Source organism: Drosophila pseudoobscura, chromosome 3, assembly GCF_009870125.1.
Source record: "Drosophila pseudoobscura strain MV-25-SWS-2005 chromosome 3, UCI_Dpse_MV25, whole genome shotgun sequence".
In the NCBI taxonomy this organism is placed as follows: Eukaryota; Metazoa; Arthropoda; class Insecta; order Diptera; family Drosophilidae; genus Drosophila; species Drosophila pseudoobscura.
In genome coordinates this window covers 13165668-13190203 of record NC_046680.1, presented here as the reverse complement: position 1 = coordinate 13190203, position 24536 = coordinate 13165668, and the positions used below count along the sequence as shown (strand labels likewise).

The 24536-nt window shown below is 45.9% G+C and overlaps 1 protein-coding gene across 6 annotated transcripts; it reads left to right on the top strand.

Moving 5' to 3' along the window:
- The first annotated feature begins 872 nt into the window (after nt 1-872).
- Pde8 (phosphodiesterase 8) lies at nt 873-22912 on the top strand. 6 transcript variants are annotated; one of them, XM_033377934.1, is made up of 19 exons: nt 873-1022; nt 6606-7384; nt 7468-7552; nt 13931-14055; nt 16326-16382; nt 16497-16702; nt 16890-16949; nt 17041-17095; nt 17195-17293; nt 17861-17971; nt 18083-18252; nt 18341-18551; nt 19895-20035; nt 20097-20195; nt 20282-20530; nt 20627-20849; nt 20924-21081; nt 21150-21420; nt 21495-22912. In XM_033377934.1, exons 2-19 carry the CDS (start codon nt 7061-7063, stop codon nt 21635-21637), a joined length of 2787 nt encoding a protein of 928 aa, XP_033233825.1. In that variant the 5' UTR covers nt 873-1022; nt 6606-7060; the 3' UTR covers nt 21638-22912. The 6 variants fall into 6 exon arrangements, with proteins under 6 accessions (XP_033233825.1, XP_001361085.5, XP_033233827.1 ...); XM_001361048.5 differs by having other exon boundaries at nt 19868-20035; XM_033377936.1 differs by lacking the exons at nt 873-1022; nt 6606-7384; nt 7468-7552 and adding an exon at nt 10834-11055 and having other exon boundaries at nt 19868-20035.
- The last annotated feature ends 1624 nt before the right edge of the window (nt 22913-24536 follow it).

The window sequence follows — 24536 nt, the reverse complement described above, 5'->3', positions numbered from 1 at the left end:
AACTAGCTCCAGCTAATTGATAGTGGAGTCAAGTCAGGAGTTTGGGAGCTCAGGCAAACGCAATTACAATTACCAGATGAAGGAAGGAAAAAACAGCAAATATGCTCTTACTAGGATGAATATAAGCTCATCAAGGGGGCCAGGCACAAGCACAGGCACAAGAACTGTTCCGTGCATATGCGTGTATGAGTGTGTTTGTGTACTTTTGCATGTGTTTTGTGTGTGTGTTTTTGTGAGTTTGTGTGCCGGGGTCTCAGTAAAGTTAAGCTGCTTGCGGGATGCAGAGACTCCTACCAGGGCAGGAGTGGGTTTCGCCGGGGTGAAAGGTACGAATATATACTACTTGATTGAATAGCCGGACGAGTCATCCCTGATTTTTTCCATTGATTCCATTTCCATTGATTCCATTTCCATTGAGTAGTGTAGCTCTGCTATCAACAAAATGACAGCAACACTGACAGTGTCACAGGAAATGCTTCAAAGTCCGGATCAATAAACAGTTTGGATCACTCTGATTACTCTGATCATAGAAGATGATATTATTCAAAGTAGATTTGAATTTTATCTCGTAATCTATGGATATACACCTTCCACTCCTAAACATACACACTTCCACAGTGCTAGAACCTGCATCTATATAATAGCAATCCTTACACTTTGTATAAAAGTACCTTTCACAATGGGGGACGAGAAACCTATCGATAGGAAGAGCAAAATGGCCGATATTCGGAAAACCATGAACTTTGGGAATCATAGTTCTATGATTTCAAGGTTCATTGTTCTGATGTATAAAATATACGAATATTCGAATGAAACACTCACTGCTTTTTAAATCAAGTAAATTTTCCAATTAGGTTCCACTTTCCTTTTAAGAGCTTTCTTTTTGAATTATACTAATTTACCAAATTTTAGAAGTCTTGTTTGTTTATAGTCTTTTGACCCGCTAATAATGTCAGAAGGTCCCTATGCATTTCCGTATTTCAATAAACAATCGGTGGAATCTTATTATCTCCCATTAAAAGGTAACTCAAACACTTTCCACCGGGTCCACGAACTCCCCTTGATATATATCGAACAGCCTGAACTCTCTCACGCGATCAGCTCCAACGCAATGTGCTCTCTGCTCTCCCTTGCGCTCAGCTATTTGGCTTTGATTTCTTTTCTTCGGTGCACACATGTGTGCATACATATATGTATGTTTATTCATTCTGCTGCCTCTCACAGCTCTCTTGCGCTCTCAAGCTCAGACTCTGATACATACTTGTTGTACTCGTACTTCTCGTTCGCGCTGTTGTTGTTGCTGCTGTTGTCGGTATCGTCGCTCTCAGAGATTGTTTTAGTTTTTCTACCATTTGGTTGCTTTTCGTTCGTTTGCCTTTTGCGCTCCGTGCGTCTGTCTTTCGTTTCGTTTTCTTTTGTGTGTTTCGTACGAGCCGGAGCTGGGAGCAAAATCATTTCATTTGACGTTTTGCTTTGACAGGCAACCGTCGCCGTCGATCGCCGCTCTGTTTCGATTCGATCCGATCCGCTCGCTCATTCTCGGGGTCGGTCTGATCGTCGTCGTCGTCGTCGTCGTCTTTTAGTTGTGAGTCCCGTGCATCTTACGCAGAAAGCACTACACTCCCTCACCCACTAAAAACAGTGCCAGCCACCCCCCTCTCTCCAGTTCCAACTCCGCTGTAATCGAATATCATATTCATTCGATTGCTGATCAATATGCGGGTGTGTGTGCGTGTGTGTGCCTGTGTGTTGGCAGAAGCAGCAAAGGCAGCGGCATCGGCAGCAGCAGCAGCAGTAAATATGAGCCAATTGTATCTCTCAGATACTTCGTGGTGTTATCGGTGCCGCTGCTGCTGCTGCTACTACATTTGTGTGACGACACAGTGGGTGCTGCCGCTGCTATTATTATTTTTAATGCATTGCATTTACGATTCGTGTATCTACATACATATTTTGCAATATCTTGTGCGTCAACAGCAACAACAAGCACACAACACAACACAGCACAGCACAGCACAGCACAAGACCACATCCGTGCGATGAACGTGACCTCCCGCGTATTAAAATAAATTCTAATTTGTGGAAGAACGAAAGAGCAACGAAAATTGTATTCTTATTGTTATTCTGGCGATACATACACATGTACACATGTACATATATTATATGCGCGAAGAAGTGCCGCCGAGTATCTATGAGAGCATACTCACTCAGTGTGTTTGTGTGTGTGCGTGTGTCCCCCAATATTTGTCAAGAGTGCGTATTCCCCCCCGACCCCAAACACCATTGTTCATGTGTATTTGTTTAATTTATATCTAGAGTCTGATATAAATATTAAAATAAGAAAGTATACGTAAGTAGTATATGAAAAAAATCAGAGGCAGCCACAACTAAGCGACGAATTTTCTGGTACGTCAACAGATAATGTATTGTGCGAGATATACATATACATACATATATGTATATACGTTTGTTCTGGTTGGACATTTCTGTTTTAATTTTCGCGGAATTTCGACTGGGGGAGGGGGGCACTTCTTACACACAGTTGGATACAGATACAAGATATAGTTAGCCCCAATCGGTTGGAATCCCCAATCCACCTTGGAAGTGCCCGAGTCGTCTGGCAGGTGCCCTCCAAAAAGATCATAAAATAAAATAACATAAAATATAATAAAATTTCGGTTAAAAGTAGTTGACGGAGCGGGAGGGGAACTTCTCATGCAACTGGCGTCGCAAAAACATTTTCAGTTTTTAATTTATCTGAATACGGCCTGAATACGACGCTGCGACGGTGAGACCGGTGGGGCCGGTGGCAGGGGGCAGGGGGGTACATGGCTTCCCATAAAAATACCGCTTAAAATGTTGTCGCAGTGTCCGCTCGGTGGCAAGTCTGTCTCCGTGCAGGGGGTGGCGAGGGGGTGGGGAGTCGAGAAGTAAGGTTGCCATAAACAATGCGAAAAATATCGCTTCGCTGTACTTATAAACAAGCCACAATAAATTTGCAATTGGCGTTCGCATTTTGCATTTTTCATTTTTCATTATTTCAGACTCGTTTCGATATTTGGGCCCCCTTTCGATTTTGTGTATCTCGAGGGACTCGTGGGGGGACTGACCCATTTCGGCGATTATCTAATGACTGATTTCTACATACATACATACGTACAGTATTGTATTGTATTGTACAGTATATACGCGTACACATATTCATTCCGTAGATTCCTTTTCATTTTCACTATCTATGCGATAGGTGGGTAGGCCCTTCCACTCCCACTCTCCCTCTCCCAATCAGTATTTTTCGTGGTGGGCTTAATTAATTCTCGATTTTAACTGTTTATTAAAAGGGAATGAATGCTTTCGACTGATATTGTCGAGAGCTGTCGAGTTGTTGGTGTAACGCTAAGACGCGCGGGGTGTTTGGTATTGTTAACAGCAAATAAATCCGCATAGCTACCCTGCATACTGATGGGGTGAATATTCAGCGGAACGGAATTCGAACGCACCAAACAACAAAAAAAAACACCAGCAGGGGGCGGAGTGGGGGAAAAGCAAAAGAAAATCATCGAGCAGCTGAACGAAAAGAGCGAGAAATACCTTGAACATTTCTTGTATTATTATAACTACAGTTATGCAACCTGCAACCTGCAACCTGCACCCTGCACCCCCCTCCTACCCCATAGTTGGCATGTCTGCAGGCTCTTCCGTCCAACTTTATTCGCAGCTCAATTCGCAGTTCGCCAAATGGCGGCGCAGACGGCTGGCTGTATTGTCAACCGCTTGCGGCAATCAGCACTCACTAATCTGCTCTCTCTCTCGCTCTCTCTCGCTCTCTTTTACACCCGCCGCAGCTCCCTCTAATCGCAGTAGTGGGACTGGTTCTAGTTCTGATTCCGAATCTGATTCAGATTCTGGATATTCCGTTGCGACACTTTGTGGCCCCCCACCGCCCCTTCCATGCCTTGCACCCATACCCATACACCCATCCATCTATTGTGTTATCTCGCGCTTGAGATCGCCATTTGAAATTCAAATTTTCAACTGGCAAACTCTGTCAAACGGCCGGAAAAGTCTCCCATTGATATTGTAGGCAGAGCCTATGTATATGTATGTCTCTCTCTCTCTCTCTCTCTCGGCCTCTCTGTCTGTCTGTCTGTCTGTGTGCGTGTTCTTTCATGTTCATTATTAATTGGGCAGTGTCCAGCCTTCCGCTTGTAAAAGATTAGTTTCTGTTTCATTGTGAGGCCTCAAGGCCCGCCCTGCGATCATCCACAATCAATTTCGAGGATGTTTGCCGACATTTGGGACCCAAGAGGAAGCTGATTCAGAAGACTTGGAGGAAACTGCGAAATGTATCATGGATTTCCATAATTCACATTACTGTTTTTCCCCATAAGGCTGTCTGTCTCTGTTTTCGCAAAAGTCTAATGTCATACAGCTATGCCATGAGTGTGTGATATCTGAATATCTCTATAGGGAATCAGAGTCGTATAAAATATTTAAAGACGGCGCTATAGGCAGGCATGTAATGTAAACAGAAAACCACAGTCCAGTCCGCAGTCCACAGTCCGCAGTCCGCTCAGGCAGCTGCAGAACATCAGTTGGCAAAAACTATTAGATACAAAATTGCTGAAATGCGTTTCGATGTTTGGTGTTCGATGTTCTTCTTATGGACTGCGCCAGCTTCGTTTCGTATATGGCCAGGCTCCATTTGATACATACTGATACATATGTACAGCTGCGGCCACGATTATATATTTGTCTGGGAATACGAATACGTAAGTGTGGCTGGCAATTCTATTGGAGACCACAAGCACCTGCATACTAATCGGATTGCCCCAGGCAGCCGTGACGGTGCCTGCTGACTGCTGCAGCCAGTGGCGGGGCCCAACGGAATTTGGCACTTTGTGGGGGCAGAGTAGGTTGCATACCGCAAGGCGCTGTAGCAGGGCAGAGCAGAGCTTGGCGGCAAGATGCCACCTGTCCTTGGCAACAAATTACGTAGACGTACATGTACCCACGGGGAGGGGGCAGGGCGCTCTTTATTTATTTGAAAACTTAAATGAGCCAAAGTGAACAGCGAAAGCCATTATTTGTTCGTTTTAATATGGCCCGCGTCTAAAAATAATTTGTTTAAATCAACAAACACACCATAGACTAGACTACACCGATCTGTGCATACTCGATGGGGAATCTATCGTGTTTACCTCCTCTCCCACACTCTCACCTACCTCCTCTATCCCATTGTCTTGGCTGGGACTGGTGCTGGCGCTGTGAGATGTGGATGATGCCTTTGTTGGCTCTGGGGCTGTTTATCTTCCTGTTTGCGCCTTCTGTAGTGACGCCTTTGTCTTTTGCAACCGACAATGCAACAGTCGGAGGCACCCAGTTGGAGAGACAACAAGTGTCCTTATAGATACATAGTACATGTATTTATGCAGATGAAAGACAGCCTCTGCTTTTGCTTTTGCCTTTGCCTTTGCCTTTGACAAGTCAATCAATGTCGCTGGGGATAAGACTATCTCCGGTTTGGCCAGCCACTTCCTCTGGGAGCGGACGCAAAGTTTCACCAACAGACATGATCAGGATCCCCTCCAGAAACGGAGGCAGAGAACGGGGTTGAGTGGCATGTTCCGCCCGCTAATTGAAGCAGGTCGTCTTTGAGATGTCAATGTCGAAGGACTTTGCAACTAATATCCGTTCCGTTCTATTGCACTTCAGGCACAGTCGTTGCTTGTCAGGGCTTTGCTTTCGTTAAAGATTCCTTTAAAGATTTCATGAGACTCGGACTGGACACATATATCATCAAATCCATACGCAATAGCGCAATATGGCACGCGAGAAAGTCAAGTGTCCGCCAAGGGTCCGCCCTGATGGCTGTCCCTCAGAGTTGTCCAACTTTTGGGACTCCAAAGGGAAGGAGCCGATACAAATCTCGGACTCTGACTCTGACTGGGCATTATTCATAGGTAGGTCGGTGGTCCGGTCACGTGCCACGGAGCACCACCTCGCCTTGGCTTCGATAATCATTGCCAATATTTGGGCCTTTATGAATTTATAACAATCAGCCTGAGACGTTTTTTTTTTGTTTTTTTTTCTTACGACAATTATGCGGGTGCCTCGTACATTTTCGATGAGAGTTTCAATGAAACGACTTGGCCTTCCATGGTTATTCCCTGGCACCAACACAGCACTCAAGTCTTCTCGTAACCGTAATTTAAGGCAGCTCATCGCTTATCATTTGCATTTATCATTGTCAATTAACGGGTTTCTTGGGGTCCGTAGTAGAGCTTCGGCCAAAAGCCAACTAGAGTGTAGGTCAGTGATGGCAAACTGAGGGAAGGAAGGGTTCCTTTAAATGCCTTAGAACAATATTATGGAAATATTCAAAGGTAGAAGGTAGAATAATTGTCACCTTATCCCTGCCTCATCCATAAATATACACAAATGAATGAATATTTAGGGCTGTGCAGCAGTTTTTCCGTAAACCACACGAGAAATTAAAGAAATGCAGTTCCCCCATGATTATCCGCAAAACTCACAATGCATTTTGATTGGGCCATGAATAACGTACCTTCCTCTTTCCCTGCCATTGCTCTCTCCCCTCTTTTCAGTTTTGGGAAAAATGTGAGGCAGTGGCAAGCCGGCAATCGTCAGTCAATCATTAGACCGCTGCCCAAAAATGTTTCAATTATGTTATCGGCAACCACAAGAAGAGCTACAACAACAATTACAGCAACACCAGAGGCAGCAGCAACTGAATCTTCGAGAGCAATTAAACGTCAGCAGCAGCAGCAACCACAGAGCCGCATTGGCCGTGTCCGAAGGAGCCGAGGCGGAAGAAGCGTAGGCCAGAGCAGGCAAAGCAGTGGAAGAGGAATAGGCAGCCAATCATCCATCCAAGGAACCACAACCGAAACCAAAATCAAAACCAGAACCAGAACCAAATTAATACGTAACCAAGAGCAATTTAGCATAGCAACCGCCACAGGAACACGTACCGGGTGCCACGTTCAAAGGGTCTAAGGCAGAAGCAGAGCAGAGGAAAAGTCAGAAGCAGGACTTCGACATGGGCTGCTCGCCAAGCACACTCCCCAATTCCGCCTCCGCCAACGCCAACGCCAACACCAACGCTGGCCCCACTGCAGCCAATTCCGTCCCCCTCTCCCTCGACGCCACTGAAAAGGATGGCAGCCGTCTGTTCTGCATCAAGCTGCGGCGCAGTCGTCTACGCCGCTGCAGCTGCGGCGGAGTCGCCCTCCAGCAGGGTGACGGCAACGGCAACGGCAGCACTGCGGGCAGTGCAACCTGCGGCAGTGGGACGGGCGACAATCTGTGCCACCAGGTGCTCCTGAATCCGCTTCAGGCCAAGAACGAGGCTGACTACGAAAAGGTAACCAAATACGCCCTCCAATCCCCAATACCCAAGCCCCTCTTGCCCGATCTTACCGTCTTTCAACTTACCGTCTTTCACAGCTAAGCACTGGAAAAAAGGACTCGATTGTGACGGTGGCAGCATTGGGCAACTTCACCCACAGTGTGGTGCGACGTGCCACAGGCAGTAAGTACCCGTTATCTAAATCATTTTCTCCGCTTGATTTTGGGGCAGTTCTTATAGGAACCAATTGCTCTTCCACTCGCCCTTCCAGACTTCATAATAGCAAATATGCTCGTAGATAAGCCCCCAGATTGAAGAACCCTGTTCCTAATCTGAAGTGACAGTGCTCCAACCTCAAGAGCTCCCTCAATGGTAGCTGATAATGCAATAATTATCTTTGGAATCTCAGTATTTCAGAAATGCTTAAATAGGTACGGGTATTTCCTCCAAGATTTATTGTGTTTTATGGCACAAATCATTCAAGAATCCATCAAGCATCATTCTAATCCAATCAGCTCAAGTGGTAGCCATAACTCACCCCAGATAAAAGTCAAATCGTGCACAAAAGTCGTACAGGGTATCCGCAGTTCGTTGTTAGGTGATGCGGAGGGACAGGCACAGGTAATACGATCGCAGAGAAGTCAGCTGGCGCTTGTCTAAGCTTCAAGCGCAGCTGTTTTGTGGATGACCAATTAACAGTTGCTTGCCGCCTCTCTCCCCTGTCTGGGGCTGGGTTCTGTTCTGGGTCTGGGGCTGAGCTTCGGCTTTCAATGGGAGCTTCGGTGGCAGCAAAGCAATTGTCCAAAGAGCGTGAACGAGCATTACTCTCTGAGTTTCTGTCTGGCCCTGTGGCTGTGTGAAAGTTGATCGCTCTCAGCAAATGTGATCGCCGAGAGAGCGCCAAGTTTGCGAGATAAAGCGAAAGAGAGAGCAAAGCTCGCCCCAACATCGCTTCGGCAACAGCTGCTCCCCATGTATGGAGTCATTCGCTTTTAACTGTTTCGTCGCGTCGGTTGCGCGTACTACACGTACCCCTGCATCGCATGTATACCGAAACGCACACATACTCGTACTCGTATGCATCGTATGCTCCTCCGGCCTGGTCTCTGTAGAATACACTGTAACCGAGGTGTGTGTACGGATTTCGAAAGCCTCACGCACTATGCAAATTTCAAGAGGAGTTTGATCTTGCGGGCGTGGCCAGTCGGTCCCCTTTCGATGTACACCGGTGCGCGGTGCGGCGCGGTGCGGTTCGTATCGGTTCTGTTCAGTTCAGTTGAGTTCAGTTCGGTGAGAACTGGTCGCTCCAATCGCGGCCTAATGCAGTGGCACAAATTTGGCAAGTCGTGCCAGTGCATGGCCCAGGGCCAACCAGTCCCGAGCCCCCACCAAACCGAGTGCAATTAAAAAACGCATAGAGCAACAACTTCTCAGATACAATACAAACCCGAAACCATAACCGAATCAGAATCAGAAACAGAAACAGAACCCGAAACAGAAACTGAAACAGAAACGTCGATGTGGAAAAAAACAGCTTGGCATGCTCTAAAATACAGCAACAACCAACCAACCAACCAACCAACCAACCAACAACCCCATACGAAACTCACTCACACTCGGGCACAGGAGGGTATCAAAAAATGTGTTAAAAATCAAAACAAACTTCACAACTAAGTGTGCCACAAAAAGGCAGCAAAAGCAAAAGCAAAAGCAACAAGAACAAGTGTAACGAGTAGCAATCCACAATCCACGACTAGAATTTGTATCTGTGTATCTGTCTGCTGGTCAATACATCCACCCGTCCATCCATCCATCTGTATCCAGCGCAGCCGTATCTGTATCTGCGCTTCTTTCATTCTTGAATTTGCTCTGCATCAGCTATTGTTTCGCTTTCGTTTCGGCTCATTAGCTGCGAAGATCCGCATACACACCAATACACCAGTACACTGCGATTCTTCGATTAATATGCAAAGATTCACATGACAAAATCTGGTTCCCCGATCGTCTGCGGCATCTCTCACTCTACTGCTATATCGCATCTCTCGCTGTAAACAATGGATCGATCGCCCACGATATGGCGCCAAAACATCAATCAAAGCCAAAGAAAACAAACCGAGCGAACGATCGCTCGACAACGATTCATTATGTGTCCTAATCCCACCCCCTGTCGGACTCCGCAGTTTATCAGTTTTCACATCAATTAAATACAAAAGAAATCGTAATTGAATTGATGACCCATCCAATTTTTCAAATTTTCGATTAGTAGAACCAGATTCTCCTCCGAATTTTACAGAAATCTTTTATACTTTTCGGGGTTTAGCCGACCACGTGAAGCCATTTCCATGAATATTGCGCGCCAAGTCAGAGAGACCAGAGACCAGAGACCACATCAGACCCGACCCGTCCAGCCCAGTTGGAGATTAGATTATGCCAAAACGAAGACTGCTGAATATTGCTCGCACCGAACACCCAACACCCCCGCCCTTGGGCTGCTTGGGAAGCCCCCTGTCGTCCGGCCACAAAACGGCCACAGTTGGTATCAATATGGAGCCATTGTTATATGGCCAGTGTCCCGTATGTCCCGTGTGCCATGTCCGGCTATCAACGGCGAGTATCGCTGAGCAAAGAAGATCGCGCGGTGGCAGATAAAGTCCCTGTCTGTCCCTCCCTTCGGACAGTTTGATTCCGATTTGGGGCCACCACGACTGCTACTCGTATGTGAATCCAATAAAGCGCACACAGGCCACGCTCATAGATAGAATAGATGTAGATTGTGCACGCGTTTCTCCCATTCCCATACCCATGCCCATGCCCATGCCCATTTCCATGAGCTGTATCTGTATCTGCATCTGCAACTGTATCTGTGGCAGTATCTGCCCCGCACACACACACACACACACTCACACACAGTGTGCGGGGGCTAAACATCTGAATACTATGAGCAAACTTGGCTGATATTATCTTATCACAAATTAATTGGTTGCCATGACAGCGACACAAGGCGCAAAAGGCCCCAAAAGCACCAAAAAATGATCGGCCAACGTTGGCGGCTCTGAGCCGCTGCTGCCTTCCGGCTCTGGCCCTGCCCCTGCCCCACCGAGAGGTGGATAATCCGCTCTTTGTATTAAAATTTAATTTTCTTCTGGCTATTTGTGATTCCATTGCACCTGCCCGCTCCCTCCCTCCACCCCTTCTCCCTGTTCCATTTGCGTGTTTTTCTATTTCTCTAAGCGCCTTAGATACGCCTCACTGTACGCGTAGATACAAATGTATCTGGCAGCCCAGCAGACCGTCAGTTTACCCTGAAGCGCACCTTCTGCTGCCGTTGTCGCTGCTGCTGCGGCTGCTGCTGCTGCCACTGGCTCTGTTGGCTTCAGAATCCGTGCGAGAATTATCATCTGGCAAACAGTTCTTCATAACGGATTAGAGCGGACGTTGTTTCTAGTCTGGGGTCGCCTTTTGCCACCCAGCCCATCCGAGCGTCTCTTGGCCACTTGGCTCCCAGATTTTCAGTCTCAGTTTCCATTTCAGTTTTCGTTTAAATGTGATTTCAGTGTGAATTCGGATGTGGTGGCGCGAATATCCCCAATCGATCAACCTATCCTCGTAGGCCTTGCAGAGCAGCACTTCTGTGCAACTTGCAGTCTAATTTTTCTGTTCTTGCCGTGCCCTAATGAGCCAGTGTAGTAAGTATCTGCAGCAGTTCAGTGTGGTGTGGTGTGGTGTGGTTTGGTGTGTGTGTGTGTTTCTCGAAATAGTTTTCCAAACTTGAAAAGTGGAGTGGATGGATATGGCAGAGGATTGGAGCGGAGTAGAGTGGAGTGGAGTGGAGTGGCGGCTAGAGCCTGTTGCTGGCGGCGTCAGCAGGCTGTGTGGCAGGCGGCTGCTGTTCCCTGCTTTTATCTAAGCAATTTATCGATTTTCGTTTAGATTACAACGCGTGTACCGCCCCGCACCCCCCTCTCTCACTCTCTCTCTCTCTCTCCCTGTCTCTTTCTCTCACGGAGTGTTCCCTTCCCTTGGCTACCCCTGCCGAAAATATAACACAGACGATAAGATACACTCGACCCATTTGAATAAGCGCAAATATTCTGTCCCCCCCCCCCCCTTAGACGGGCAGTGCTGTACATACACGTATTACGTACACATTCGTACACTCGACTTTTGTATATGGATCTCGTAGAGCCCCTGTACACACTCGGACTACATGCAGAGCCTGACGCTGAAGCATTCTCTCTCTCTCTCCCCCGGTCCCTCTTTGACCCTAACTTTGTGGGTACTTTCCCCCTGGATAGTTTTTTGTTTATGCCCCATTCAGCTATATGTTAATATTGTATATATTCTCATATAGTATGAAAAATACATATCTTTCGGGTAGGAGCTCTCGCAGAGCAGTTTATCATTACGCACTAATTGTGCGAAATCAATGCCACACAGACAGATAAACGAACGGATAAAGCGGCAACAAAACAACATACAAAACAATACTAGTGCACATAGATGACAATTAACATAATGCCACGAAAATAATCAAAATTTGTGTGTTGGTTCATTTGCAAACTACCCACAAAAAAACAAAAACAAAAACCACCCAAATAACCATTCAACCCGCCCGTCGAGCGTCGGGAAAGTCGAGTCGGGAAGGAAAGGGAATAGAACCGCATAAACAATGATAATTTCCAGTCAGCCAAACTTGGCTGGAAGCACGCCTACAACCACTGCCACCTCCCCAGTACCAGTACCAGTACCAGTACCAGTACCAGTACCAGCAACAGTACTCGTACCCGCCTCGGTCAGTGGCGCCCACACGAGTGAAGAAAGTGTTGAGAGTGCCAGTGCCCCAAGCGGTTGCAATTGTGTGGGGCAAGCGGGTGTGGGTGTCGGTGTGGGTGTGCATGTGAAGGTGGATGTGGATGGGCCAGTGGGCGTGGGGGCCAGACAAACGCCAGCCATGGAGGCAACAACAACAGCAACAGCAGAAGGCAGCAGAGATTCATTAACGCGTCCGGCCTCCGAGTCCGAGCTGGCTGTGGGTAAGGTTCTTCTACGGTTCTACGGTTGGGCCCCTGCCCTCTCTATCTCTCTCTCTCTCTCTCTCTATCTCTCTTCAGGGGTTAAAGTTGAGGTTGATGATGCGGTTAACAAGCGTGTGCCCGGGCCAGGGGGATCTCTATAGTATTGCCGTGTGTGGGTTGGATTTTAGTTGTCTGTTTTCCCAGCATAACCCTGAAAAGTTGTGCTAAATTTCTGCTTCACATAAGTTGGTTTTCGGCAATTAAATATTACGAGCGAAATTTGTGCATCCCATCAAGTGCTGCGTAAATTGTTTTAGCAAATTCCCAGAAATATTCTCAACCGAAATTCTGCACTAGCATAGAGCTTCACTCGAGTACACGTACATATATTAGAAAAGTTATCCGAAACTGAAAATTTGATATAATTAGCATTTAATTTCATCCTTTAGTTAAAAACATTCCCTTCAATTTTCGGCGAACCTTTTTGGGGCCAAAACATTGTTTATGAAAGTTCCCAGGAACCGCAGAATTTTAATTTCCTTTTAGCTTAAGGAATGCTGAGGCTCAACAGGAGGAGCGTTTAAGAACTCCCTGCTGGAATGTGTTCCCTTATATGATTTCTTAATATATTTACACGATTTCTGGGGCATTATAGCTTGAATGGGAAATCCCACAATAAAGTAGTTGGCTGTCTGGAGGTGCGGCTTGTCCGCATACGAACGATGGTCGAATCGAGGAAGAGAGTTTGGTCAAGGAGCCCCAAAGATTCCCCAAAAGATATCCTTAGTTTTTATTGATTGAGTTATCTTTTAGTCTTCCGTCTGACAGTTGAACAGAAATGGTTTCAATTTGCATTTACCTCTTGATTCCTATAAGTAATAACGAACATGATAAATTGACTTGATGAATATTGTATAGACATAAGTGAAACTTTCCCTGGCAAATCGTATTCCACGCAAGGATACTCTGAGCTTCGACTGAGCTTGAAGTTCCCCTTCAGTCCCACTCTCGTCTTGGGTTTCTCATTAAATGAAATACAATTTGTGCGGCTTAGTTCCCACTCGGGTTTCTGGCACTTCTCTCGAGCTGCCGTCAGTGACAGAGATAGAAACCTGCCCTGACCCCAAGGATCCGGTACCCTTTGGGGCCTCAGATCTGCCCGTGCCCATGCCCGTGCCCGTACGTGTGGCTATGTAGTGAGCCTTTTTGTGCATGTGTGTTGTATGTGTGTGAGAAAGTGGGCCTTCCTTCGGTTTATAAAGTGTTTTTGAAATGCCAACGCTTATAATTAAATAAAACGTGCAACAAGAGAAATTAATGGGCGTGCGTGTGGTTGTCACTGTCCCCCTGTCCTGCTGTCCTGCTGTCCTGCTCTGTCTGTGTGTGGGAATTTGTGTGGTGTCCATTCATCTTGATTGTGTGCGTGCGGGCAGCCCAAAAGTATGCAGCACTTTCCCTGCCTGCAAAACGCCTCGAAATGTAGCATACTTCTCAGCGTCGCATGTCTATAGCTCTCATCTTAAACTCTTTTTGTTATACCCCACAGGCACCGGCACTGGCACATCGGGCACCAGTTCATCCGGTGGCGGCGGTAACAATCGGCCAGGTCATCGAAAGTCATCGCTCGCCCTCGCCCTCACCCCCGAGGATGACCCAATGGATGTGTATCAGGTGAGTCGTTTGTCCGTCCCCCTTTTGCATTTCCATGTCCACATAAGGATCCACTGAATCCAAAGAGAGGTGGCTAGGCACGGTAAGTTGGGGACCGCATGGCTGTTACGTCTTTTGATAAGATCTTATCTTATCAGAACTCGGTTTATGGCAGCAGAGAGCAATACAGAGCAATACGGAGAGCATGGCAAAGTGTTGCGCTTTTCGCTCTACATTCCGCTTTAAATAGCCGCTCACCCATACCAGAGTACTGTGATATGCATGCCGGAATGTGTGTGTGTGTGTGTGTGTGTGTTTTGCTTATAAACAATAGGCTACCAGAGAAATCAAATCAATTAACATTGAAGGTGGGAAATCAAAAAGCAAAGAAAGAAAAAAAGATTATACCCCGTCGCTGTCGATCGACGTTTTCAGTTGGATGTTTGAGCGTCGCCGAGTCGCGTTTCGACCACAAATCAAAAAACTGTGAATTACTACGTGCCACCTAGAATTGATTGAGATTTGGATACAAATATACACAGATACCATCACGGATAGAGATAGAGACGGAGATAGAGAAAGAAATACAGATACGATCGAGATTGTCGCATGGAAAATGCCAGGGCCTGGATCGCGTCTGTGTCTGTTGAGGCTTATGCAAACAACTTGTTATTGATCTAAGACATTGGACCGCTCAAGTGCTTAGCGTAATTGTCATTGTTATATTGTCATAGTTATTGCCATTGCGATTCCGATTGCGGCACAGTGAGTGAGTGACTGAGTGAGTGACTCCGAGTGTCGTCCGAGTGCCGTCTGAGTGCAGTTTTATAATTAGCTGAAATGCGCAATTGCTTGCCAAAACTCACGAATGTCTTTCGCCGCAAATCCTCCGCGAAATCGTCGGCAACTGGCAACCGTGCAAATCATTCGAATGATTGCCTCTCCGACAGCGACTCGGAGCAGTACACTGCGGTGGCCATGTCTGGCGGGGCGTTAGCCATTCCGTCGCCACAGTCCGATCAGCCGCACGATAATAATAATAAGAGACCACCGCACACGGATGGCGATAGCAGCTATAGCCGGCTGATAAGTGGCTCCCACTTGGAGACAGTGGCAGTGGCGCCAAATGTCCGCATCCGTACGATGGACGAAAGCTCCTTCACGGAAATGAGAGTGGAAGCGATTTCGGGGCAGGCTCCCGGTCCTACTTCCGGTCCTACTCCCGGTCCAGCGCGGCTTTCTGTACCAATTCCCGGGCGTAATTCCATTTCGTTGCCATTTGCGGGCCTCGGTTCGAGCAAAACGCCCGAGGAAATGGAACTGGAATATGAGGCGAATGTGAAGGCTGAAGGAGGAGACATTGTGACACCCCTGCGCCGAAACACCAACACCACTGGCACGAGGCCGCACAGTATGGCCCTGAACGGGGGACGCAGTGCGTCGCTGCAGCCGGAAATAGTCGAGGCCATACGCAATTTAGACGTCCAGGGGCTCTTTTTCAACAATCTCGCAATGGAGGACAGGGACTCTGAGTCGGACTCCCAGTGTCATGAAGATGCTGTGGTACTGCGGCGCAAGGTCGCCGGCCTGGAGCGCAAATCCTGCAGCCTCTACGAGCGGCGTATGCCCAAGATGCCGAAGCTCCATCTGATGGTAGCAGGAAAAAAGCCGCAGCCGCAACAGCAGCCCGAAGATGATGATGATGAGTACAAAGTTTTTCAGGTAGTTTACAGGTGCAAGAAAAGAGATGGAACAGAAACCCCAATACTATCCGTTTGAAGTTGCGGGAAATTTCTGGGAAATATTTCTTGTACATTTTCATTCCCCTAACTGACATGGAGCTCATCCCGCGTCTGTCTCTCGGCAAATCCCTGCCTTTCGCATATCGTATTAAAAAGCAGCACAAAGCAGACATCTGTACAGCCAGTCACAGAGTTTGAAGTCAGAGCCAGCGATTTTATTTTAATTTATCATCATTTAAGCGACACGAGCGTCACACACGCATTGTACGCGTATCTGCCAGATACACAGAGCACACACACACACACACACAGATCAAGATACAGATACACAACATGACGGTGTGGCGGACAAACGGACAGGCACGGACAGGCAGTGGGGGTATGAAGCGAAGCCAGGTTAAGCCCTCTTATTTTGATGGAAAATCCAGAGAAGCTGTAGATTTTTATTTAATTTTACACGTTGTTTCACTTGTCCTCCCGCCACTCAACTGTCTCCCTCTCTCTCTCATCCTCTCTCTCGCTCACTGACATCTCTACTTCTCTTTGCAGCGAAATCTCATGGACTTGAAATATCCAACCGTGCTACCACCGAATCCTCAACTTAAGGTAAGCGTAAGCTCTACTCCAGCCAGACCTGCCCCATTCAATCAATGCAATGGCTGTCCCGTCCCGTCCCGTCCATCTCCATCTTCTATTTCCATCTCCGTTTCCGTTTTCCAGGCTCTTTTAGTTTTCCACAAATCGGATAGCATCTGTGAGGCGGTCGCCTCCGCCTGCCAGCGCCACCAGCTGGACGTAACGCTGGTCAAGTCGAAGGAGGAGGCCCTGGACACGCTCCAGAAGTCGTATGCCACCGCCCAATGCTACCATCTAATCATAATTGATGCGCGCTCCTCGAAAAATCTAGATGCCGAGCATATTGCAAGGTATGATATGCGGTTCGGGTTCGGTTCGGCAACCAAAAATATATCTACATGAGTTGGGTCTCTCTCTCGTCTTAGGGGCTGCTCAAGTTTATATAAGTTTGGTCGAAAAGTTTTCCCAACTTTTTCATTTTGATAAACTTTACACTTTGCTATAAAACTTGCTTCTCTCTCTCTCTCTCCTCAACAGAACAATACGTCATACACATGGACACCATTTAACGACAATAATTGCCGTCTGCAAGAAGAGGTAAGTGGCAAGAACACGCCTAGCCATGCCCTGGCAGTTACTCAATCAACTTCGTCTGCTGGAGCCTTAAATAACGAACGACTCTTTGCAGTTTCTTCGAAAAGGATGATGTGCTAATTGCTCTATTGGACGCTGGCGTTAATAGAGTAAGTTTCCTGTTAATTGGCCCATCGGCAGCTTAAAAAGAGGCCAAAACGAGAAACATACTATATACCAGATGCTCATCGGGGTCTATTATTCCACAGTGCGTAGCCGAGACGACAAACCTGGCCATGTGCAGTGTGGAGCTGAAGCAAATACTGCACTCGATCATACGGCCCCACAATGTCATGTCCACTCAACAGGTAATCAAGTTAATGTCCTTCTCCTTGGGGGTGCTTGACAGGGAATGCGCTCGCTCTGTCTCGTTCAGAAATTAATTCAATTAAATGGTCCAAGTGAAATTGTAAACCACAAGCTCAACGCAGAGCGCCCTTCCTCCACTTGCCTTCCCGTCCTCAATGTAATATGTACCATATATACCCTGTAATCGTAGAGTAGATTAGAGTAGAGTGCAAACTACAGTATATTGTGCTTCTCTGGCTCGCATAAACCTTGTGGATATCTGATTATACATACTAGAAACAAACGAAGATAATGTTTTATTGGGAAAATAAAGCATGACGTCCTCCGTTTTTGGTAATCGATAATAGCTTTAAATTTATGGAACTACTGTTCAATGGTTGTATGTTAATAAGACTCTGATCAAACGACAAAATATAATCTTAATTAGATCAAAATAAGAATCAGAATAGTTCAGAAATAGTACTAAGTGGAAACAAACACAGAAATATCCCGGGTAGCCCATAGTCGCATCGTCCTGTATCTGCTCTCCATTGGCCCGCTAAAACTGTCCTTTGTATCTCCCACAGGCACTCTACACGGCACTGCATCGGCTGAAGGAGGTGGTCCTTATCACGGACGACGTGCTGCGAATACAGTACGCGAACCGTGCCACGGAACGTCTCCTCAACATGCGGCTGGTGAGTGGATGGATTTTAGGTGGCAGCGCTGCCGCCCCTCCTGTAGTTTTGTGCACTGTGTGCACTAGGTGCAATTGAGGCATTAATGGGATTTGCTTGTTTAACAAACAGGATGAAATCATTAGCAAGCCACTGGCGGACATTTTCGTGTCCGACCTGTCCACCATCAGCGAGCAGGGCAAGAGCATCAAAGAGTTCGATGGGATACTGACAGTGCGACGCAAGAACCAGGAGGGCATCCCCATGCATGTTCGCGTCGTCCCAGTGGCCTGCATCGGGAGGTGAGTTCGATGGTCGATCCCTTCTACACCCAGAGCATTAATTGGCAATCTGTCGCTTGCGTTGGGGACCTTTTTCTTTCTGTTGCAGTGCGCCCACTCACTTGATTTTCAACTTTGATGTGCCCGGCGGACAGATGGACTTCATAGCCACCCTGCCGCAGCCAAAGGAGGCGCCGCGCGGCTCCCTACACTCGGTGCGGCGCTGCAGCTTCGATGTGCGGTCCATTGCCTCGGACGGATTGCGGAGGACCAGCCTGGCCAAGCTCACATCCCTGCCGCTGGAGGCCCCAATCACTAAAGTATGACTCCGCTTTGTGCGCTTTCTGGGATTTGAATTGGTTTATGGCTAAAACACGGAAATGCTTCTTGTGCCTATTGGAATGACCCCAAAATGTCGTCCGTGCTTGTATCCGTGTGCGTGTGTATGTGTGTTTGCGTGTGAGTGTGTGTGTCTGGTTTGTGTGGTGTCCTGGTGTCGTAGTGTCCTGTCATGCCCTGTGGCGCAGCAGCAGCAGCAGCAGCAAAAGCAATAGCATTAGCAACAATATTTGCACAAGAACACAAACCACACACATGCCGCACCACCCACCCACCCGTGCCCGCCATCTACACACAAACACAGGCACACCGACGATCAGAGCCACCAGAGAGCCGCCCCTAAATGCATTTTCAGGAGTAATTCGTTTGTGCTCTGTCCACAAATGTTTGCACTCACTCTGCTCTTAATTATCGAATCACTCAATCAATTTACGGTAATATAGTCAGCGAGGAAGCAAAACATTCCATTATCTTCCTCTATTCACTTCCTGCCCTGCCGCTGCCCCTGCCCCTGGCGCTGCAGCAGCAGCATTGTGCTGCGATGCTTTTCTCTAATTATGCGAGCTCGACGTCACTGACGTCATGTTCGAAAATTCACCTTCGAGATGAGATTGGCACTCACTCTCTTTCAAAGCAAAGTTCAAAGTAAATTACTACAAGGTGACGGGCCCCGCTCTCGCGACAGCTGTTCTCAAAGCGAATGAAACCAAATGAGCTGCCGTGAGAACGCTCTTTGGTGAGGCCTCACCTTTTTTGATACACTTTGAGATAAGCAGTTACTTTTCGGCTCTCTTTGATTAGCTTTTTGCTACCGCTGCGACAGTGAGAGAGTAAGAGCGCATAAGATTTTACTGCAAATGCATTTGCGGGCACCGTGTTTCCATGTTTCATCTCTCTGAAGCTCCCTAATTTGTCATCAAAAATTTCCGCCTACTAATCCCAAAAATCAACGCCAAACCGCAACCAAAACAACCTTAATTGCACATCTAAAACAACATTTTTTACATATATTCTCTTTTTATCTCTTATTTGTTATGTTCTCTTTTTTACTTTTATGTTTTGTGTACTCGAACAATGAACCAACTCATAAATACAAATATTAAAAAAAATAATGTACAAACTGTTCGTTCGCACGTTCGCTCGCTCGCTCGATTTGCTCGCTGCGCGTCGCTAACCAAAAAAAAAAAAATACAATAATAATAATAAAAAAAAAATGAAACTCAAAACCAACACAACAAAAAACAAATTCAAACCAAAAAAAAAAACGAAACCAACTGCGCACTCACTCGCACTTTAGATAATCAATTTACTATCACAAGTACAGGAGAATTGTTCGGCCGACGAGGCGCGGCTCATAGACAAGGTCTTGGAGTTCCTGAAGCGCGAGGGACTCTACAGTCCACAAATGAAGGAGATACGAACAGATGATCCCATAGCCACCGATCTAATTGGTGCTCTATTAACGGTAAGTGCAAATGTTCAAATAAAATTAAATAGATCTCGTGATAATCTCTTCCGATCTTCAGGGACCGAGCGTTTACTCATCGCGGCGAAGCTCGAATGACTCCATCATACGCACAGGCAGTTCTACCCGAACTGCCACCATCGTGCCCGCCAAGATGAAGGTAAGTCGGAACCAGCTTGGGAATAAATACATATATGTACATATGTGAATCATTTCGTAATCCAACCACCACCCACCCTCTTCCAGGCCAATCCCATAATAATGGAACTACTTGAAGAATCTCTCAGCTGGGACTTTGATATTTTCAAATTGGAAGAGATCACCGACTACCATCCGCTGCTCTACCTGGGTATGGAAATGTTCCGCCGTTTCGACGTCTTCGCCACCCTGAACATTGAGGAAAATGTGTGCAAGGCCTGGCTGGCCGTCATAGAGGCCCACTACCACAAATCGAACACCTATCACAATAGCACACATGCCGCCGATGTCATGCAGGTGCGTGTCTGTCTGGCCTTCTGGCCATCTGGCCCCTTCCCTCCAATTACCACTTATCTATGTTTATGCTATCAATACTGTATCGTTTATCTGCAGGCCACTGGGGCGTTTATCACGCAGCTGACCAACAAGGACATGATGGTCATGGATCGCATGGAGGAGGCCATGGCTCTGATTGCGGCTGCTGCCCACGATATCGATCATCCTGGTCGCTCCTCGGCCTTTTTGTGTAACTCAAACAGCGCTCTGGCCATACTGTACAATGATCTTACGGTGCTGGAGAACCATCATGCCGCCATCACATTCAAGCTAACTTTAGGTAAGGAAACTGAAACCGAAACCTCCATAAACGTTATGGGATGGAAGGTATCTCTAAGAATCTGTTTCCTGCAGGCGACGATAAGATCAACATATTTAAGAACCTGGACAAGGAAACATACAAATCGGCGCGCAGCACCATTATTGACATGATATTGGCCACCGAGATGACGCGACACTTTGAGCACTTGGCCAAGTTTGTGAGCGTCTTTGGGGGCGAGGAGCCGCGCGAAGTAAGTGAATTCCCCCTTAGTATATGTATGGAATGTATGTACAAAATGGAATCCATCGTATCTCTTAGCATAACCCACAGTCGGATGAGGAGACAGCTATACTCATGCGCCGCATGCTCATCAAGGTGGCCGATGTGAGCAACCCGGCCCGGCCCATGCAGTTCTGCATCGAGTGGGCGCGGCGCATTGCCGAGGAGTACTTCATGCAGACGGACGAGGAGAAGCAGCGGCATTTGCCCATCGTTATGCCCATGTTCGATCGGGCCACATGCAGCATACCAAAGAGCCAGATCGGTTTCATCGAATACATCATACAGGACATGATGCATGCCTGGGAGAGTACGTATTGAATTTATCCTGTGCCTGCGGCAACTTGTTGAATGATCTCTCTCGTTTTCTCGTATCTTCAACAGGCTTCATTGACATGCCCCAGCTCATCACCTACATGCAGATCAACTACTCACAGTGGAAGAAGTACGACGAGCAGGGCGTGAACACATTGGCCGATGTTATGGCCATGCAGCCGCCGATGGTAAAGCTGGCTAATTCCAAATAGCATACGGCCTTCCGGAGATTATTCTCGGGTCTACTGAAGCCACTGCCGGCCCAGGCGCCGGGCACATCCACAATTGGCGAGAATGAACTGGAGGATGCGCTCTAGTGACGGCGCAGGCGTTCCGCCCGTGGCCCCACCTGGCGGCGCAGTTACTCTGCATAATCCTCTCATTGTTGCTGTTGCCCCTCCACACACCTGGATCCAGATACATGTCCAGATCCATTTCCGCTCCATCTGTCATACATATCTCGGATTAACAGGAAGGCGTCGTATGGGTACAGAGGCAGGGGCAGTGCTCCAGTGCTGCCACGCAGTCAACAACACAACAAGTGGTGCCAAGCGGTGTCGCAAAGCAGAAAACAGAAACAAATACCTAACCTAACTAAAGCAAGTTTAAACAATTATTGGGCTGGACTCAAAATTTAATGTTTAAGAAGCATCACAAAAGCGAAATCAATACAGAATCGTAAATGTATATCAAACCTATGTAAATGTGAGTCTGTATGTGTGTGCGTGTATGTCCCCCGTACCACTGTATATGTGTATGTGCTTAGGGTAAAGAAACAAAAAAGAAAAACGCAAAAAACAAAAATAAAAATGAAAATGAAAAAAAACCACCAAACAAACAAAATGCCACAGAAATTGGATCAACAACGTAGGAACAATAGGGCGTGGCGTGCGCTCAAAAAGTACCTTTAAACGGTAAAACGGTATAACAGTATAGCACAATAGCATCTTAGCGGAATCGGTATTAGTCGGTGCCGCGCAATCAGAAACAATTTTTAGCGAGCGCACAGTGAGCGCTAAACGTATTTCTTTCCCATCTAGAAGACAATCTACGTTAAGTTATGCACTCAAAATTGTGTCTAAATAACTTAATCGTTGTCCAGATCAGAAAAATAAACGAAACCCAGAACGGAGTTGAAAATGGCAATGGAGGGACTACTAATTATACTACTATGCTATATAAAATGGTATAACTATAAAAAAAGAAACAAAAAAACTGATGAAAACCAATTCGAATCCACACTTGAGACATATGAAATTGTATGGGGCCCCTTTTACTACCTACTAATTAACTAGTTACCTACTTTCTTAACTAAGTAAACACACAAAAAAAGGAGATCGAGGAACGAGAGAAACTTTCCTAACTAATATTATTAATGTTGTTTAGCTTTCTAAGCCCAAAATGTTTTACAATTAAGTGGAATCCTTTTTGAAATCTTTTTATCTAATTGACTGAACAAATTACATATATACATATATATACATATACATACATAACTGTATAACTAATACGAGTCGATAATATGTTCTTGTTAAAAAACAAAAGAAACAAAAACGGAAATGAAATTGAAAAGCAAAATAATATATACAATATATACATATATACAATTTATACAAATTTTACGAAGCATATTAAAAATAATATACATATACATATATATTTATATGTCCTATCGGCATTCATTCACACAATTACAGTTATTTGTATGTGTTACAAAAGTGTTTTATCCTGTGCTTCACGATGTTTTGATAGAAATTATATACATGTATACAAGTCACCCGAACGACCTCCTCCCACCAGAGGAAAGAAAGAACTGTGTAGTAAAATTACCCCCAATCCCCTAGAGAACCCCTAGACCTGCCCGACCCTAGAGTATCATAAAAAATCAAAGACCCAACTGAATGAGTCGCCTGACGTTGATCTTGCTTTCGTTTCCTCCCACCTTTCTACTGGAACAGATCGCAAAAACGCAATGAAGCATACACATATAAACGTACATAATACTGAGCGATAAGGGAATATATATATGCATATTTAATGTTGTTAATATGTGTGTTTAATTGTATGTTGTATTGGCGTAAATAAAATAAATTACAACCAGAATATACTGAAATGAAAAATACAAAATAGTGGAAACCAAGAAAAATAATTCGCAAAAATTGCGCATAGACATACATACAATATATAATACGATAAAACGCTAAACAATTCATGTGTTATATTAAATATTATATATAGATACGATACTATATGTTTCTGAACACACATACATATGATAAATCTTTACATACATACATACAACTATGTATATTTGTTACTACATCTGTTTGCTCCTTGCAGGTTAAGGATTATAAATGTTAAGATTTAGTCAAATTTATTGTAAAAACCAATTACAAATGAAAACAAACAACAACCCAAACAAAATGAAAAACAAAATGCAAATAATACGAATAAAAATTAAAAAAAAGATAATCTAAAAAAAACTGCGAAAGGGAAATTTCGGGTCAAGGTTGGAACCAGTTTGTAAATGTTGGAATGCGCCTCAGGCCATTGTACGGTGGGATATTCTATCAATAAATTATATAATGAATGCTAGCGTCTGGTTCATTCATATTTCATTCAATAATAATCGTAAACATGATCGACTCTTATGGCGTATGGCCGACCCCCACCATGCATTCAAACAACCTGTTTTGTCCGACCGAAGCAAGGTATTCTTTCAATTTTATGGGTGCCAAAAAAGGGGGCATAATTTCACTTGCCAAAGCGTCAATCGAAAGGTAAACAAAGCCAAAAACTTTCTTCGGCTAAACAGAAAGGTGTCCCGAACAAAGAAAGTCTCTCGTTCCGGGCCAGGTTTACAGCACGATCGCTTCATGCAACTCGAAAATCGAGGCGCGATTCGGTAAGAAACGAGTCCGGTTACGCGTGTGGATGTGGATACTAGTATTGTATTGTGTGTCAACGGAGCGAGGGGCTAATTGCATAATCTCATGAGTAAATTCGAGATGGTGGCGTGATCCAGGGATCAGTGGATCATTTGATGCTGAGCAACTCCGTCAATCATATTTCATTTACTAATGATCATAAAGCTAATCAGTTCTTATGGCG